The sequence below is a fragment of the Schistocerca americana genome, chromosome 3, assembly GCF_021461395.2.
Source record: "Schistocerca americana isolate TAMUIC-IGC-003095 chromosome 3, iqSchAmer2.1, whole genome shotgun sequence".
Classification (NCBI taxonomy): domain Eukaryota; kingdom Metazoa; phylum Arthropoda; class Insecta; order Orthoptera; family Acrididae; genus Schistocerca; species Schistocerca americana.
This window is the reverse complement of record NC_060121.1, coordinates 536930010-536947461: the sequence shown is the minus strand read 5'-3', so window position 1 is coordinate 536947461 and position 17452 is coordinate 536930010. Positions and strand designations below refer to the sequence as shown.

At 43.7% G+C, this 17452-nt stretch overlaps 1 protein-coding gene across 1 annotated transcript in view; it reads left to right on the top strand.

The window, feature by feature from the left end:
• Positions 1-17141, top strand: part of LOC124606206 (triokinase/FMN cyclase-like) — a 73752-nt gene extending 56611 nt beyond the window's left edge. The window contains exon 2 of the mRNA XM_047138178.1: positions 16785-17141. Within this exon, the coding sequence (XP_046994134.1) occupies positions 16785-17141 (357 nt within the window). The remainder of the gene's footprint in view (positions 1-16784) is intronic.
• The last annotated feature ends 311 nt before the right edge of the window (positions 17142-17452 follow it).

Here is a 17452-nt window from a genome sequence, read left to right as displayed (position 1 = left end):
TCTTTACTAGTTCTTGTTGTCTCATACAGTTTTCTTTTTTCTTTTTGAAGACACTTTAATGCCTGTAGTAATCCAAGGTTTCTTTGAAAAGTTTGTGGTGTTGCATTTAGTAATTATCTTTGGAAAACAATGTTCACAAAGGGATATAAATTTATCAAGAAATATGCTGCATTTATCATTAGCATTTGGCTCATTATATACATCTTCCCAGTTTACATGTCCTAAACTTTCTCTGAAGTGATCTATAGATAGCGGGTTGAGCACCCTCACACTTTTACTTAATGGTTTCTGAAGTGTACAGCCTGTTAGGTTTTGTAAGTTAATCAGTTGTGCATCATGGTCAGATAATCCATTTACCACAGGGAAAGTATGTGTTTGTTCTACATCCTCTTGCTGTACAAATACATTATCTATTAGAGTACTACTGTCCTGAGCTATACGTGTATGGAAATTGATCACTGATTCTATGTTATATGTCGTTAACAACACTTCTAGTTCACTTTTCCTATTAGAATTGTATAGAAAGTTAACATTGAAATCACCACAGATTAATAACTTCTTCTTTCTGTCTGAAAGACAGCATAATATGGAGTCAAACTTTTTTTATGAATAGCTTCCAATCTCCTAGTGGAGACCTGTACACTGTTGCTAATATCAACGCAACATTATCTAGCTGAAGTTCACATGCACAAACCTCAAAGTGCTGATCAACACAAAATTTGCTTACTTCAACAGTTCCGTATTTATACCCTTGTTTTATGAAAATGGCAACTCCTCCTTTATCCATACCAGATCTACAAGTGTAAGATGCTAAATTATACCCATTTGTACTGACATTTTCCATCCCCACAGTTACAGGGTGCTCAGACAAAGTATATCAATCTCATTCTTATTTTTGAGATTATCTAAACACATTATCAGCTCATCTACTTTATTTTTTATTCCCTTGATATTTTGGTGAAGTAAGTTGATACCACCCTTAGCTTTATCCCTATTTGCTGTGCATGAAGTTTCTTTTCTTCTATTTTCCTTGGTTGTTGTCTGTCTGGAATTTGGCTTTAACCTAAAAAACTTGTCTGCCTGGTCCCAATAATCACAGGGGTGACCCCTTGTGTGATTGTGGCCCCCCTTACAGTATCTGGTAATAGAGAAGCTAACTTACCTTTCCCCTTCCTATTACGGTGCAGGCCAGGTGCAGTGTAGCCCCACCTACCAACAGCATCAACTGGAAGAACGTTCATGTGAGACTTTGCTGGTGTCTGGAGCATCCCGTTCAGCTCAGTGTTAACACGCCTTACAGCGCTGAAAGACCTCCACAAACCCCACATTCGTGTGCCCAGTTTCTGCTCCTATTTTATCCAGGTCACTCCTAATACTATATCTTGGATTCATAGCCAGGCTGTTTACTGCTCCCCCAAACTATAATTACTTGATCTTCCTTCTGACCTAAGTTTTTTGTCACCTGGCTAAGGCTAGCGCTTGGTTTCACAAAACTTGTGACATGGTACTCTGTCCCTAATTTCTCCTGAAGCTGTTGGGCCACACCCCTCCCATGACTGCTACCTGTATACAGAATTTTTCTTTTCCTATTCTGGTTTGATCCCGACCTGTCTTTTTTCTTTAAGCTAGTATTCTGCTTCAACCTACATTCAGCTACATCTGAATGAGGCCCTTCCTCCACCACTTCACATAGCAAGCCAAACTGATTTGCTAACTGAATTTCAGAAGTTCTGTCAATTGTTTCCCTTTTTCGCCCTTTGCTTGCTACCTCTTCCCAGCTCCCAGAGTCCTTTTCCTCCCTTAGTTTACATAATTCCAAATTCGCGATTTCTAATTCAGCCTTAAGGGCACAAGTCTTTGCCTCCGGTTCCGCGATTTTTCTTTCCTTTCTAGATAACCTACACTGACATGGAAGAGCCTCATTATCTACCCTCGTTTCCTCTCCGCTGCACTCGCCCCAGTGAAAGCACAACCTACAGTCTATACAGAACACCCCCTCTTTCAAATTTCTGCGGCAACTACCGCACTTGTCACACATGGTTTGATAGTAAAATGTAACACAAAAGCAGAAAATAACTTCAACACAATAGTTTCGTAACCTGTACTAATATGTAACTAAACACTAATGTAAACAAACTTATAATCTTGCTTCAGAAACTTTTAAGTAACCACAAAAATTATGGATGAGAGACACGAATTAATTTATCTTTGAAGCGCTAAGTCTAGTCAAAAACAAATATCTACGCTCGTACGAAATTTACGCCAAAGTTCGTAAACAAACTCGCGACTGCCGGCCTTTATTAAATACTTCCTTTTCGATGTAATTACGTTTAGAAAAGCGAAACCTGTAATAGATAGATTAGATAAGAAGTAAATGCACTAGTCTAAAATGTAATATTAACTAAATTAGCTCTTATTTCAATATTAATCGCTTAACTTAGTGAGAGTTTCGTACATGCGCGTCCGCCTGGCTGCAGGGCTGCCAACCTTCCACCCAAATTTGATTCTGCTTCACATATTGAAATATTGTCGTCACAGAGGTCGGCTTACGGTAAATAAACTTCATACGACATGGCTTGAAACCGAACAAAAGCAAACGATCATTGCAGCTGGTTGTAGAGATGAATCAATATAACAATTGGTTCAAATGGCTCTGAGCACTATGGGACTTAACATCTATGGTCATCAGTCCCCTAGAACTTAGAACTACTTAAACCTAACTAACCTAAGGACATCACACACATCCATGCCCGAGGCAGGATTCGAACCTGCGACCGTAGCAGTCGCGCGGCTCCGGACTGAGCGCCTAGAACTACTAGACCACCGAGCCCGGCAATATAACAATTAATGTTGTAACCTCCCCGCAAAAATATAGATAAATGAAAATAATGAAAATGGAGCCAAGTGTAAACTCCCCAGACAAAAATTAATGAATGATAATTGACCATAAACCCACACAATAATATTAATTAAAAAATTAACCATGTACGAAATGTAACCTCCTAACAGAAATAATAATATCTGGTAAATTTTATAAGGACAGCAGCGCTGACCTTCGGCCCTGTATTCTGAATAAAAAAGCAAAAATTCTTACCTCAATAAAACTGCGAATATATCCGCTCTTATGTAAAAATTTTTAGCACAGCTTCGTGCAATGCTGGCGTATATTTTTTTCTAATTCTTGGAAGGAATGATCATGCAATGGAAATATTCTTTAAATTGAAATGAATGCTTTTCTTTAAAAAATTACTTTATATTATGAAAATTATTATTGGGGCATCTTTTTGGAACAAATTAAATTACAATTAACATACATTATTAAATATGCGCAAGGCTGCTTCTTTACCTTCTACAACAATACTCATCCTCCAGAGTCCTGACCAGAGTCGCGACCAGAGCACACAGCCGACGCATGCCGACTCCCACAGACTGCTCCAGACTACTACCGACTCGCTACTACTGTCGACTCGCGCAGACTAGCGCAGACTCGCGACAAGCAACAACTAACAATAAACTACCCTCTGGTCAGAGATTCTGTCATGCTTCGCCCATCGCTGGCGAAGCATACGCCTTACAATGTGAAGGTATTTCATAGCGCAGTGGTGCAGATGGTCGTGGGTTGCGATTCTGTTCGATGGCAAAATCTTTATCAAAATGATTCTGTTTATTATGAGCTTCAATTAATTGGTTTCAACACAATTTCTTATTTTTAATCCTTTGTCGCCTCATTTTCAACTTTTAACAGCGTATTGACTTTTATTTTCTCTCTTTTCTACCTATCATTATATTTTCGTTTGGAATCTGCCTGTGTCGCCTGTAACCTGTAAATGAGTTCCACCAACGACAGCTTTGGTACAAAAGCGAGAAATTACAGCTCACTTTTAGCGCTGAAACTGAATTTTTGTTGCCTCGAGTTTGATCGTACAGGTCAGATTTAATCGCCGAGGGCAAAGCGAGCGTGATTAATGGTTCTGCCGCAGGTTACTGACAGCCGTTTTCTCGGTTACATTGAACACCATGAGGTTGTGGTCAGGTTAGAACGCGAGAGTAGATTCAGGATTACAAAACAAGTTGTCTGCCGTAATTCTGTCATTAGTCATTTAAAATGAGCTGCGGACAAAGCATCTCGAGTTCCCACCGTATCTCATGGCAGCAGTTACCAACATCACTCCGTGTTACATGAATAGCATTTCAACATTTGCGAAGTGATCCGCTGTGTTTGCGTATCGCCTCTAACCGTGCTAGCCCATGTCGCAACACAGCAGCGCCAAATGACACACGTTAACATCGGGTAGTTTTAAGCGCACTAAAGTTTCTCTGTATGTTCAGTACCACATCAACCACAATGTTGGGTCCAGTAATATTTTGCTGCCTCCAGACAGCATGGCGGCGGATCAGAGCGCGACACTTTTCTCCTCGTTCTTCTTAGATAGGGTTGTATCCACCTCCCTTACCTCTTCCTTTTTTGGCTCAAGCGATCGTAGAGCCCTTAGGCTTTGTCGTCGTTTCCTGATGTCGTTTACAGGACTTAGTCGTCGCAACTGCTGCTGTTGGCTATAGTCACGCCTTGGATTTTTTGAGGCTGCATCAGCTAGAAGCAACGGGAACTACCACTACGAACGCTGCTGTTTCCTGCGTGACCAGACTGATGTCATTTACAATAATGGCTGGCTCCACACTCGGTCTTGTCAAGAATACCTTCCTTAATGTACGAGTATACAGAATGTCGCAGAGCTTAACGGCTGAAATTATAGAGACGGTGGAGGATCCCAAACCAAGAATATTCGGATAAAAAGAACCTAAACTAATGTTTCCTGTGAGACACGTGTTTTTAAAACTGTTTTATAACAAACAGTTTCCTTCCGTATTGCAATTTGTGATACTGCCATTAAACGTAATACATAATCGTATATCCACTGTGGAGTTTACCAACATTTAAGTTAATTACTGTTATAAAAGAAGGGGCAATGTTTCTGTACTCGAAATTGGAGACATGCGTTTACGTAACTCGAAAAACCGAACGAATGATTCACAACAAACATCATCCTAATTAAAAGAGATTTTTCGCTGTAGATAGTACGAGGGACTGAGTCGTTCAAACCACCGACAGGTGACCAAAGTTCTTGACAAACAGTTGTTAGGCACGAGTTTGTTTGCGTGGCTATCCACCGCAGCAAGCACAGAAATATTTGTTTTGTAAATAAAAACGTCTTCTCTTGCCCCACTGCATTTTATTCTCTCTTGTCTAGAAAGTAAGATCCGATTGGTTATGAAATGGAAACCACAGTGAAAACCAGAAACGTTTTATTTGCAACAGTTAGGTACAGCTTCCACCTACTTCTCTACATAGTCGCTGCTCCAACTTCGAGTTTTGTCGTAGTGTTGTATGAATTTTCCAATATCCTCGTCATACAAAACAGCCGCATTTGCTTTCGGCCAGTTATCTGCACTGGTCTGCAGTTCGTTATCTGTGGAAAAATTTTGTTTTCATAGCCAGCGGCTCTTGTGAGCAGAGATGAGACTCAGGACTGTGTAGTGGGTGATCAAACACTTCTCATCGGAAACGCTGCAGGAGCGTCTTCATTGCCCCTGCAATGTGCTGTCGAGAATTGGCATGAAGAAGGAACTGCTCGACCGTTGTGTTATGTGGGCTGCATGACACAGGCGAAATCTCTGACCAGGCCGTCGTACTTGGCGAGAGACGCTATTTCCTACGCATCTTTACGTGCTCACTGTTCACTCAAAACTGAAAAGAGCAACGCGACACGATCGATTGGCGTACTAGAGACACTGCCCAACACATCAGTGCAAAACTTTACCGGATTTTCCCAGTGGTTTCTATTTCGCGACCGATAGAAACTTACTTTCTGGACAACCCTGGTATAATGATATAGGTACGATACACCTTTGTTTTAATATGTATTATTCGTAGATTACAAAACAGTTCACTTCTCGCTTTTTATGTAAATAAGTGATTACTTACAGTTCTTACCGTTCTTAGTTGGTATCTGTGTTTCCCCCGTTCTGTTCACCTGCTAGAGGTCGCACTACCGCTCTATTTACGAAAATAGGTACGTTTTTAGGTTTCGAACATTTTTCTTCGCACTTTTAACTTTGTTTGCCCTTGTTCTTGTAATGCACTATCAGCATTCTGTCACTAATGTAGACATTTGATAGAAAACTGTGACTTCAAGACGTTAACAAACCAAACAGGATGAGGCACACATTGAATTCAAAGTACTTACGACGTGAAATTACAGTTTTCGATCAAATGTCAATATTAGTGACAGAATACTGATAGTGTATTACAACAACAAGGGCAAAAAAAGAGAAGTGGTAAGATAAATATTCGATACTTTAAAAAATGCCTATTTTCGTAAATAGAGCGGTAGTGCGACTCCCAGCAGCTGAAGAAATGAGGGGAAACACGGATGCCAACTAAGAACGGGAAAAACTGTAAATAATCACTTATTTACACAAAAAGCGAGAAGTGAACTATTTTACAATCTACGAACAATACATATCGAAACAAAAGTGTATCATGACTGTATCATTAAAGAGCCCACTGATGACGCCTTAAAATGAATAACGGCGAAACGCGTCTGGGAGAATAAAATACAGTGCAGCCAGAGAAGGCATTTTTAATTAAAAACAATAAGCAATTTTGGCAAATTGTTTGAACTTCAGCGATTTTTACTTTATTTAAGACTAAAAAATAACAGTCTAAAACAGTCGTTTGTACGGCACAATATGACGAGAGGGTGTTGGATTGTTGGGAGAAATTTAGAGATAAGAGCCTGTCATCAAGCCTGCGAACTCTAAAGTTCGAGGAGTACAGTATGATGAGAACTGATGGATCAGAAATTACATATCTGTGTGCAAGCAATGGTGCCAAATGATTCTGAATCCATGCGCCAGTTCTGGTCGGTCCATTACGTTGCAGTGAATGCAGTGAGACGAGCGGTCTTTGAGCACTTGCTATAGGTTTTAGTTGCTGTTGTAAGGATTAGCTTTTTTATTTCAGTAAGAAGCTAAATCTTTATTCCCAGAATGAATTTTCACACTGCGTGGGCGGGGCGCTGGTTTGAAACTTCGCGTCAGATTAAAAGTGTGAGCCGGAGCGAGACCTCGTGAAATTTGGAATGTAGGGGACGCCCTGGCTGTGAGGGTGGATCGTGAGTCGTCCTTGGGTAGCTCAGCTGGTAAAGTGCTTGCCTGTGAAAGGCAAAGGTCACCGGTTCGAGTCCCGGTACGGCACACAGTTTAAACTCCAGGAAGTTTCCAATCAGCGCACACTCCGCTGCATAGAAAAAATTCATTCTGCAAACATTCCCCAAGCTGTGGATAACCATTTCTCCGCAATATCCTGTCATCCAGAAATGCTAATTGTCCAAGGCAAGGAGCATGTCGTGCCGCAAGTTTTACATTTGACATCAGATATGCAAGACTCATTGTATCTCTGAGAATTAGCGGCTCAATGTTACTCCGAAGGTAGATTACTCTGGTATCTTAAAAGTAAGCACGTATGCAAAGCCCATCGTTTAACATTATTAATATGAATATAAATGCCACCTTTATCATTTGATGATCTGTAATTACAACCTCATGTTATCATCACTTTTTTTTAACTGACGCATTGTAAATTGGAAGCATGCGTCCTTTGTTAGTGCTTCTATTGTAATTCATTACCCCACGATCGCTTGGGTATGCAAATAACTTTCACATTGCCAGTTTCGACAAATAGTTGCTGTCTTAAGATGTGCTCATTCCACTGAAAAGCTGCGTACAGTATATAAACAAATATAGTTATGCACTTTGAACATCATGAAGTTTAACATTTTTCAATGAACGTACATCATAATGCCACCCGATAAAAAAGACTCCTTTAGCAAATATTCACAATAAAATGATACCCTTAATGTGTGAGAGGACGGAAGCATTTTAATTACCACTGACACTGAGTTAAAAAAAAAAAATACAGTTTCAACAAGCCAACAATGCTGGGTTTATACTGAAAATTGAGACTCTGAAAAAGAAAAAAAAATCAGATTTCTTTAAGAAACCCCATTGATTACCTACAAAAATAGTCATAAAACATACCTCTAATACGCATCAAACTGAAGAAACAGAAAAATCCTCCAAAATCACTTATTAAACCTTGACGCCATTTATGACTCTTTGTTGTGAATAAAACGTGTCATTTCTACATCTACATCTACATTTATTCTCCGCAAGCCACCCAACGGTGTGTGGCGGAGGGCACTTTACGTGCCACTGTCATTACCTCCCTTTCCTGTTCCAGTCGCGTATGGCTCGCGGGAAGAACGACTGTCTGAAAGCCTCCGTGCGCGCTCGAATCTCTCTAATTTTACATTCGTGATCTCCTCGGGAGGTATAAGTAGGGGTAAGCAATATATTCGATACCTCATCCAGAAACGCACCCTCTCGAAAACTGGCGAGCAAGCTACACCGCGATGCAGAGCGCCTCTCTTGCAGAGTCTACCACTTGAGTTTGCTAAACATCTCCGTAACGCTATCACGGTTACCAAATAACCCTGTGACGAAACGCGCCGCTCTTCTTTGGATCTTCTCTATCTCCTCCGTCAACCCGATCTGGTACGGATCCCACACTGATGAGCAATACTCAAGTATAGGTCGAACGAGTGTTTTGTAAGCCACCTCCTTTGTTGATGGACTACATTTTCTAAGGACTCTCCCAATGAAACTCAACCTGGTACCCGCCTTACCAACAATTAATTTTATATGATCATTCCATTTCAAATCGTTCCGCATGCATACTCCCAGATATTTTACAGAAGTTGCTGCTACCAGTGTTTGTTCCGCTATCATATACTCATACAATAAAGGATCCTTCTTTCTATGTATTCGCAATACATTACATTTGTCTATGTTAAGGGTCAGTTGCCACTCCCTGCGCCAAGTGCCTATCCGCTGCAGATCTTCCTGCATTTCGCTACAATTTTCTAATGCTGCAACTTCTCTGTATACTACAGCATCATCCGCGAAAAGCCGCATGGAACTTCCGACACTATCTACTAGGTCATTTATATATATTGTGAAAAGCAATGGTCCCATAACACTCCCCTGTGGCACGCCAGAGATTACTTTAACGTCTGTAGACGTCTCTCCATTGACAACAACATGCTGTGTTCTGTTTGCTAAAAACTCTTCAATCCAGCCACACAGCTGGTCTGATATTCCGTAGGCTCTTACTTTGTTTATCAGGCGACAGTACGGAACTGTATCGAACGCCTTCCGGAAGTCAAGAAAAATAGCATCTACCTGGGAGCCTGTATTTAATATTTTCTGGGTCTCATGAACAAATAAAGCGAGTTGGGTCTCACACGATCGCTGTTTCCGGAATCCATGTTGATTCCTACATAGTAGATTCTGGGTTTCCAAAAACGACATGATACTCGAGCAAAAAACATGTTCTAAAATTCTACAACAGATCGACGTCAGAGATATAGGTCTATAGTTTTGCGCATCTGCTCGACGACCCTTCTTGAAGACTGGGACTACCTGTGCTCTTTTCCAATCATTTGGAACCTTCCGTTCCTCTAGAGACTTGCGGTACACGGCTGTTAGAAGGGGGGCAAGTTCTTTCGCGTACTCTGTGTAGAATCGAATTGGTATCCCGTCAGGTCCAGCGGACTTTCCTCTGTTGAGTGATTCCAGTTGCTTTTCTATTCCTTGGACACTTATTTCGATATCAGCCATTTTTTCGTTTGTGCGAGGATTTAGAGAAGGAACTGCAGTGCGGTCTTCCTTTGTGAAACAGCTTTGGAAAAAGGTGTTTAGTATTTCAGCTTTACGCGTGTCATCCTCTGTTTCAATGCCATGATCATCCCGGAGTGTCTGTATATGCTGTTTCGAGCCACTTACTGATTTAACGTAAGACCAGAACTTCCTACGATTTTCTGTCAAGTCGGTACATAGAATTTTACTTTCGAATTCACTGAACACTTCACGCATAGCCCTCCTTACGCTAACTTTGACATCGTTTAGCTTCTGTTTGTCTGAGAGGTTTTGGCTGCGTTTAAACTTAGAGTGAAGCTCTCTTTGCTTTCGCAGTAGCTTCCTAACTTTGTTGTTGTACCACGGTGGGTTTTCCCGTCCCTCACAGTTTTACTCGGCACGTACCTGTCTAAAACGCATTTTACGATTGCCTTGAACTTTTTCCATAAACACTCAACATTGTCAGTGTCGGAACAGAAATTTTCGTTTTGATCTGTTAGGTAGTCTGAAATCAGCCTTCTATTACTCTTGCTAAACAGATAAACCTTCCGCCCTTTTTTTATATTCCTACTAACTTCCATATTCAGGGATGCTGCAACGGCCTTATGATCACTGATTCCCTGTTCTGTACATACAGAATCGAAAAGTTCGGGTCTGTTTGTTATCAGTAGGTCCAAGATGTTATCTCCACGAGTCGGTTCTCTGTTTAATTGCTCGAGGTAATTTTCGGATAGTGCACTCAGTATAATGTCACTCGATGCTCTGTCCCTACCACCCGTCCTAAACATCTGAGTGTCCCAGTCTATATCTGGTAAATTGAAATCTCCACCTAAGACTATAACATGCTGAGAAAATTTATGTGAAATGTATTCCAAATTTTCTCTCAGTTGTTCTGCCACTAATGCTGCTGAGTCGGGAGGTCGGTAAAAGGAGCCAATTACTAACCTAGCTCGGTTGTTGAGTGTAACCTCCACCCATAATAATTCACAGGAACTATCCACTTCTACTTCACTACAGGATAAGCTACTACTAACAGCGACGAACACTCCACCACCGGTTGCATGCAATCTATCCTTTCTAAACACCGTCTGTACCTTTGTAAAAATTTCGGCAGAATTTATCTCTGGCTTCAGCCAGCTTTCTGTACCTATAACGATTTCAGCTTCGGTGCTTTCTATCAGCGCTTGAAGTTCCGGTACTTTACCAACGCAGCTTCGACAGTTCACAATAACAATACCGATTGCTGCTTGGTCCCCGCATGTCCTGACTTTGCCCCGCACCCGTTGAGGCTGTTGCCCTTTCTGTACTTGCCCAAGGCCATCTAACCTAAAAAACCACCCAGCCCACGCCACACAACCCCTGCTACCCGTGTAGCCGCTTGTTGCGTGTAGTGGACTCCTGACCTATCCAGCGGAACCCGAAACCCCACCACCCTATGGCGCAAGTCGAGGAATCTGCAGCCCACACGATCGCAGAACCGTCTCAGCCTCTGATTCAGACCCTCCACTCGGCTCTGTACCAAAGGTCCGCAGTCAATCCTGTCGACGATGCTGCAGATGGTGAGCTCTGCTTTCATCCCGCTAGCGAGACTGGCAGTCTTCACCAAATCAGATAGCCGCCGGAAGCCAGAGAGGGTTTCCTCGGATCCATAGCGACACACATCATTGGTGCCGACATGAGCGACCACCTGCAGATGGGTGCACCCTGTACCCTTCATGGCATCCGGAAGGACCCTTTCCACATCTGGAATGACTCCCCCCGGTATGCACACGGAGTGCACATTGGTTTTCTTCCCCTCTCTTGCTGCCATATCCCTAAGGGGCCCCATTACGCGCCTGACGTTGGAGCTCCCGACTACCAGTAAGCCCACCCTCTGCAACCGCCCGGATCTTGCAGACTGAGGGGCAACCTCTGGAACAGGACAAGCAGCCATGTCAGGCCGAAGATCAGTATCAGCCTGAGACAGAGCCTGAAACCGGTTCGTCAGACAAACTGGAGAGGCCTTCCGTACAGCCCTCCGGAATGTCTTTCGCCCCCTGCCACACCTTGAGACGACCTCCCACTCTACCACAGGTGAGGGATCAGCCTCAATGCGGGCTGTATCCCGGGCAACCACAGTCGTAGTCCGATCAGGGGATGCGTGGGACGAGCTGGCCGTCTCCGACAAACCCCCATCCGGAACCCCACAGTGATGCCCATTGGCAACAGCCTCAAGCTGTGTGACCGAAGCCAACACTGCCTGAAGCTGGGAGCGAAGGGATGCCAACTCAGCCTGCATCCGAACACAGCAGTTGCAGTCCCTATCCATGCTAAAAACTGTTGTGCAAAGAAAGTCTGAACTAATCTACAGAGAGCGCAAACCAATCGATACAAAATTTAAACGGTTATTAAAATACAAGATTGCCTAATTAATGCAGTAATGCTGCTATTTGCGCACTGCTGACACTGCTCGGCGGCGGAAGGAGACTACGCGATTTTACACTATTCAGGTACTAAAACGCGATGCTACAACTCTCAAATACTATAATACGCCCGAAATTTATGAATTAAACAATTCAAATACCAAACACACGCAAATAAAGTAAGAATTAAACTATGTAACAAATGAGTGAGCTAGGAGTATACGACTTGCTGCTGCAGCTGCTTATCCAACGGCGGCAGGGAGCACACTGACTGTGACCAACCGACACTGGCCGTTCAAAACAAAAACAGAAGACAAACGACTACGCGAATTTACACTATTCAGGTACTAAAACGCGATGCTACAACTCTCAAATACTATAATACGCCCGAAATTTATGAATTAAACAATGCAAGTACCAAAAACACACAAAGAAATTAAGAATTAAACTATGTAACAAATGAGTGAGCTAGGAGTATACGACTTGCTGCTGCAGCTGCTTATCCAACGGCGGCAGGGAGCACACGGATTTAGTTTGTTATTTTCAAGGCTTCTATTACTTATGATGATTTGCATATTATAACTTAAACAAAATCTGCTTGGAAAGCTATATTTCTGCGTTGTTTGGGTAACACGTAACCCAGGAGAGGTGAATGTAAGAAACCATCAGATCGGAATGCAGGTATACTACACCCACTTCTGCTTTTGCTCAGTGTGGGGACGGTCCCTTTGTGAAGCTCGGTAAGGACCATACGAAAAGGTGGCAGAGGAAGATTTGGGAACTCTTTGTCGGCAATGTTCTTTAAGGGTTCGCATCCTTTATGACTGCGAAACAGTGGTGAAATCGACACCGTGCCAACGGAAAAAATGGTTCAAATGGCTCTGAGCACTATGGGACTTAAATTCTCAGGTCAACAGTCCCCTAGAACTACTTAAACCTAACTAACCTAAGGACAACACACACATTCATGCCCGAGGCAGGATTCGAACCTGCGACCGTAGCGGTTGCGCGGATCCAGACTGTAGCGCCTAGAATCGCTTGGCCACTCCGGCCGGCGTGCCAAGGGAACGGTACCAGTATCATTTACCGTGAATAGCCTGATAAGCAAACAAACGCAGGTTATGAAGTGTTTGCTAAAGTTCACCGTGTTTCACATTCCATTCGTCAATGAAAAATTTGGTATTAATAACACCACAATAATATTTGGAAACGTGTGAGGATTCTGTAATGAATAAATAGCCTATGTCCCGGATTCCAGAAGGGGTAAATGCCCCCTCTTTCACGCTTCTCCAGTTCCCTTCTGGAAATACTGGGTGATTATAATTAAAGAGCAGCTACTCACGGAAGTCCAGTGTTGGGTTTAATTATCATGTGGTAGCGAAACTTGGTAGATATTCTAGTGTATTAATGTGGAACCGATTTACGCTGAAAACAAACTAGTTCCAATTGTGGCCACCATGTGAAATTTGGCACTGTACACTGTTTGTATGACTGCATGACACCCACACTGTCATTTGGGAAGCTATAATGTGAGTCAACAGCGTGGCAATCAAGAAGAGAGACCTTGTGCTGTTAGTGAAACTGTTTTATGTGAATTATAGCAATTACAGAGCTGCTTTGAGAGAGTATCGCCGACTGAAAGGTCTGAGGAGAGGCTCAATGTTATTAACTGGTTTTAAGAAGGTAATAATAAAATTGTAAAACATGAGTGAGCTTGGCGTGGCACCTGGAAGAGGAAGGCGTCATATCCCTGTGGAAGTTATTGAAGATGCTGCTGTTGCTGTAACTGACCATACAGTATGTGCCCAGGTAGTGCTAGTGCCCGCACAGTGCCACGAGATTTGTCCGTCCCATGGTCAACAGTACGGAACGTATTCGGTCTGTTCTACACTGGTGCCCGTACAAGATCCAGATGGTGCAGCAACTGAAATATGATCCACAGCAACGTTCTGAATTTGCTCTTCGGTTCCTGGCACTGATAGAAGTTGATGACATTTGGCGAGGCAATATTCTACAGAGTGACAAAGCATATTTTACGCTACAGTGCGCAGTGACTACACGGGACTTCAGAATTGGGGGTACTGTAAAACTACGTACACATGAAGAGCCATTGCACTCGCTGTTTGAGACTGTGTGGCGTGTATTCACAAGCACAAACTTCCACAAACGTATCTCCAGAGGTTTTCTAGATGCATGGCCTGTAAGATCACTTAATCTGAATTCACGTGACTTTTGGCTCTGGGGCCTTATAAAAGAAGTCGTTTACCAGGGACATGTTCGGTCTCCTTTGATCTGAAGGCCACTATTCAGGAACACGTTGCTCAGATTCCACCGTAACTAATGAAAGCAAGTGTTGATCACAGCGTTTTATGGATTCCGCGTCTCGTCGACGTCTCCAGTGCTCATACTGAACAAACTGTGCAAGAGGCAGTTTTTCTCATTTGTTTGACCTTGGTTGCCCACGTCCCGTTCCTAACCCCTTACAAGTGGAAATAGTTCTAAACAGGGTGGAGAACAACTGTGTCACAAAATTTTAACCCTGGATAGCTGATGCCAGTAGGAACCAAAGTACTGTTATTGTATAGGTCGACAACACACAGTTTTTAAACTAAGGAAACTTGGCGCCACGCACTTCGATTGGCCGTGGGATTGCCTTGTTGCCGGATGCTCTGGACAACGCATGACCGCTATTGCTTTGCCTGCCGGAGATTGCGGTGTATCCAAGGTGGCCGGCACGCTCGGTGGTAGGCGTCAGCCTTCCACTCTTGGGGCCCGGGGGGCAAATCCGCCGGGGTCCCGACACATCAATTGCAGTTTCATAATAAGACGTATCGGGAACAAACCCGACAACAGCTATTAGTTTGCGTACAGAAAGCCTTTTACAAATGAAAAGGACCTTTTTTGTAGCTAGGACATTGTTTACTTAAACCAGGTGCTCGAACTGGCGACCCCCATAAGCTTGGCAACGTCGAACATTGTTTTGCCGAACTCTTTCAAAGATTCCTGGCATTGCCCTGATGTGGTTGGCGGCATGTTGAATGCGATCCATTAATTCCTCTTCGTTTCTAGGTGGTTCGCGTCCGCGTGGGTGATTAGAACCTTGAATAATTCCCACAGGAAAAAGTCCAGTAACGTGATCTGGTGATCATGGAGGCCATATCCAACGAGCACCTCAGCCAATTACCCGGCAGTCGAAGAATTCATTTAAATATCCGCCCACAGCACGACTCTTATGTGTGGGCGCCCTATCATGCTGCAACCACATGCATAGCTCTATGTCCAGGGGAACATCTTCCAGCAGGCCGTTTAGAGTTTCTTGCAACAAGTGAAGGTAATTTGCCCCAATAGGTCGAAGAGGTAGACGGACCGGTCCAATGAGATGGTCACCCACAATGCCTGCCCATATGTTGAGCGAAAATCATTCTCCATGGACGTACGTGACGTGAAGATTTCCCCTTGCCCAGAAATGAACGTTTAGAGTGTTGTAAAGGCTATCCCGAGGGAAGGTGCAGTCGTTGGTAAACAATACAATGACGGGGAAGTCGGGATCTCGTGCTACACGTCGCAGAAACGACCGACAAATCGCTGTGTTCATATTCCGCTACAGGATTTAGGTCTTGGACAGGGTGGAAAAGTAAATGGATGCTGGCTGTCATCTCTCAAAACCTCCCAGACTAGCCGATGAATGACACCCATGTCGTGTCCAATCGATAGAGTACTTGTTGTAGGTGCTTCCTCGAAGTGCTCGAGAACAGTCTTTTAAAATGCAGCATCCCGTCGTGCTCGAGATCTTCCAGCATCACCATGATATCCCGCTAACGACCCTATTTCACCAAGTCGTCAGTGAATTGCTGTAAACGTTTGCGGGTATGAATGGCGTATTGCTGGGTACCATTCCTCATACAACCGTCGAACTTCACGCGCATTACCGTCGGTTAGTCCATAAACAATAACGAAATCTCGTTGTTATTCAAGCGAATACTGTGCCGCCGCGCTTACTGTATAACTAAACCACAGGTGACGTGTGTGTGCTCCGAAGCGAAACTTACGTGTGAATGCCTCTGACGTGAGGTGGAGACAAACAGCAAGACCTATTCGACAAGTGTGCGTTTCACGTTGGGGAAGCAACGGGGCGAGGGACGTTTGTATGTGTGAAGTGGCAACCATAGCGCTGCCCGTCAACCGACGAACGGCAGCATGGCAATCCGACGGCCAACCGGAGCGCGTGGTGCCAAGTTTCTGTAGTTTAAAAGTGGTGTTTTGTCGACCTACACAACATTAGTGATTTTGGTTCCTACTGGCATCAGCTATCCAGGATTAAAATTTTGTGACACAATTATTCTCCACCCTGTATATCTTTCTTGCATACACAGCGCCAGATTTCCACCTGGTGGCCAAAATTTAAACTGACTCATTTCCAGTATAAATCAGTTGTGCATTAACACATTAGAATATCTACCAAGTTTCGCTCCCATACGATTATACAGCCACGCTGGATCTCTGTGAATAGCTGCGCTTTAATTATAATCACCCGGTATACACTTGGTGCTATAACAGTCTCAAATTTTCAACGAATACTCGCTGTGGAATATGTTACGCTAAAATCTGTGAACTTTCGGGCAGGTCTTCGACGAAGATGGAGGACCGGTGACTGTTTGTGAGACTAAATGGTTGGAAGCCTTGGAATTTGGTACAGACGCAATGTTCCGCATTTGTATGTCAACGGTGGGAGACGGCACGTTCCTGGACCCCCTGTCGGCGGCGGTAGTGGAGTGGCGGCAGCAGCTGGTGGCGTCCCACGGCGCCACGCCGGACTGGGTGGACAGGCTGGCCTCAGTGGTGGCGGCCGCAGAGCGGTCGGCGGCGGCCACGGCGGACCAGAGGACGGACACCGGCACGGCCGTCGTGCCCGACCCCGGCGCGCACGCCGTCGCCCTCTGGCTCAGAGCCTGCTTCGAAGTCGGGCGGATGCTCTTCTGAGGCGTCTGTCTTCTGTTGTGAATAAGCCAATAAAGTGTCACTTAAATTTATCCATGCCGTATGGACTGTTTTCTACCGCTTCAGTTGCAGTTTTCTAATAAAGTCGGCAAGGGACACCAAATCGACTTACATGAAGAATTATAAAACATCATTCATGGTACAGTACAAGGTAACAGGTTGTATTGGTTCAAATGGCTCTGAGCACTATGGGACTTAACTGCTGAGGTAATCAGTCCCCTAGAACTTAGAACCACTTAAACCTAACTAACCTAAGGACAAAACACACATCCATGCCCGAGGCAGGAATCGAA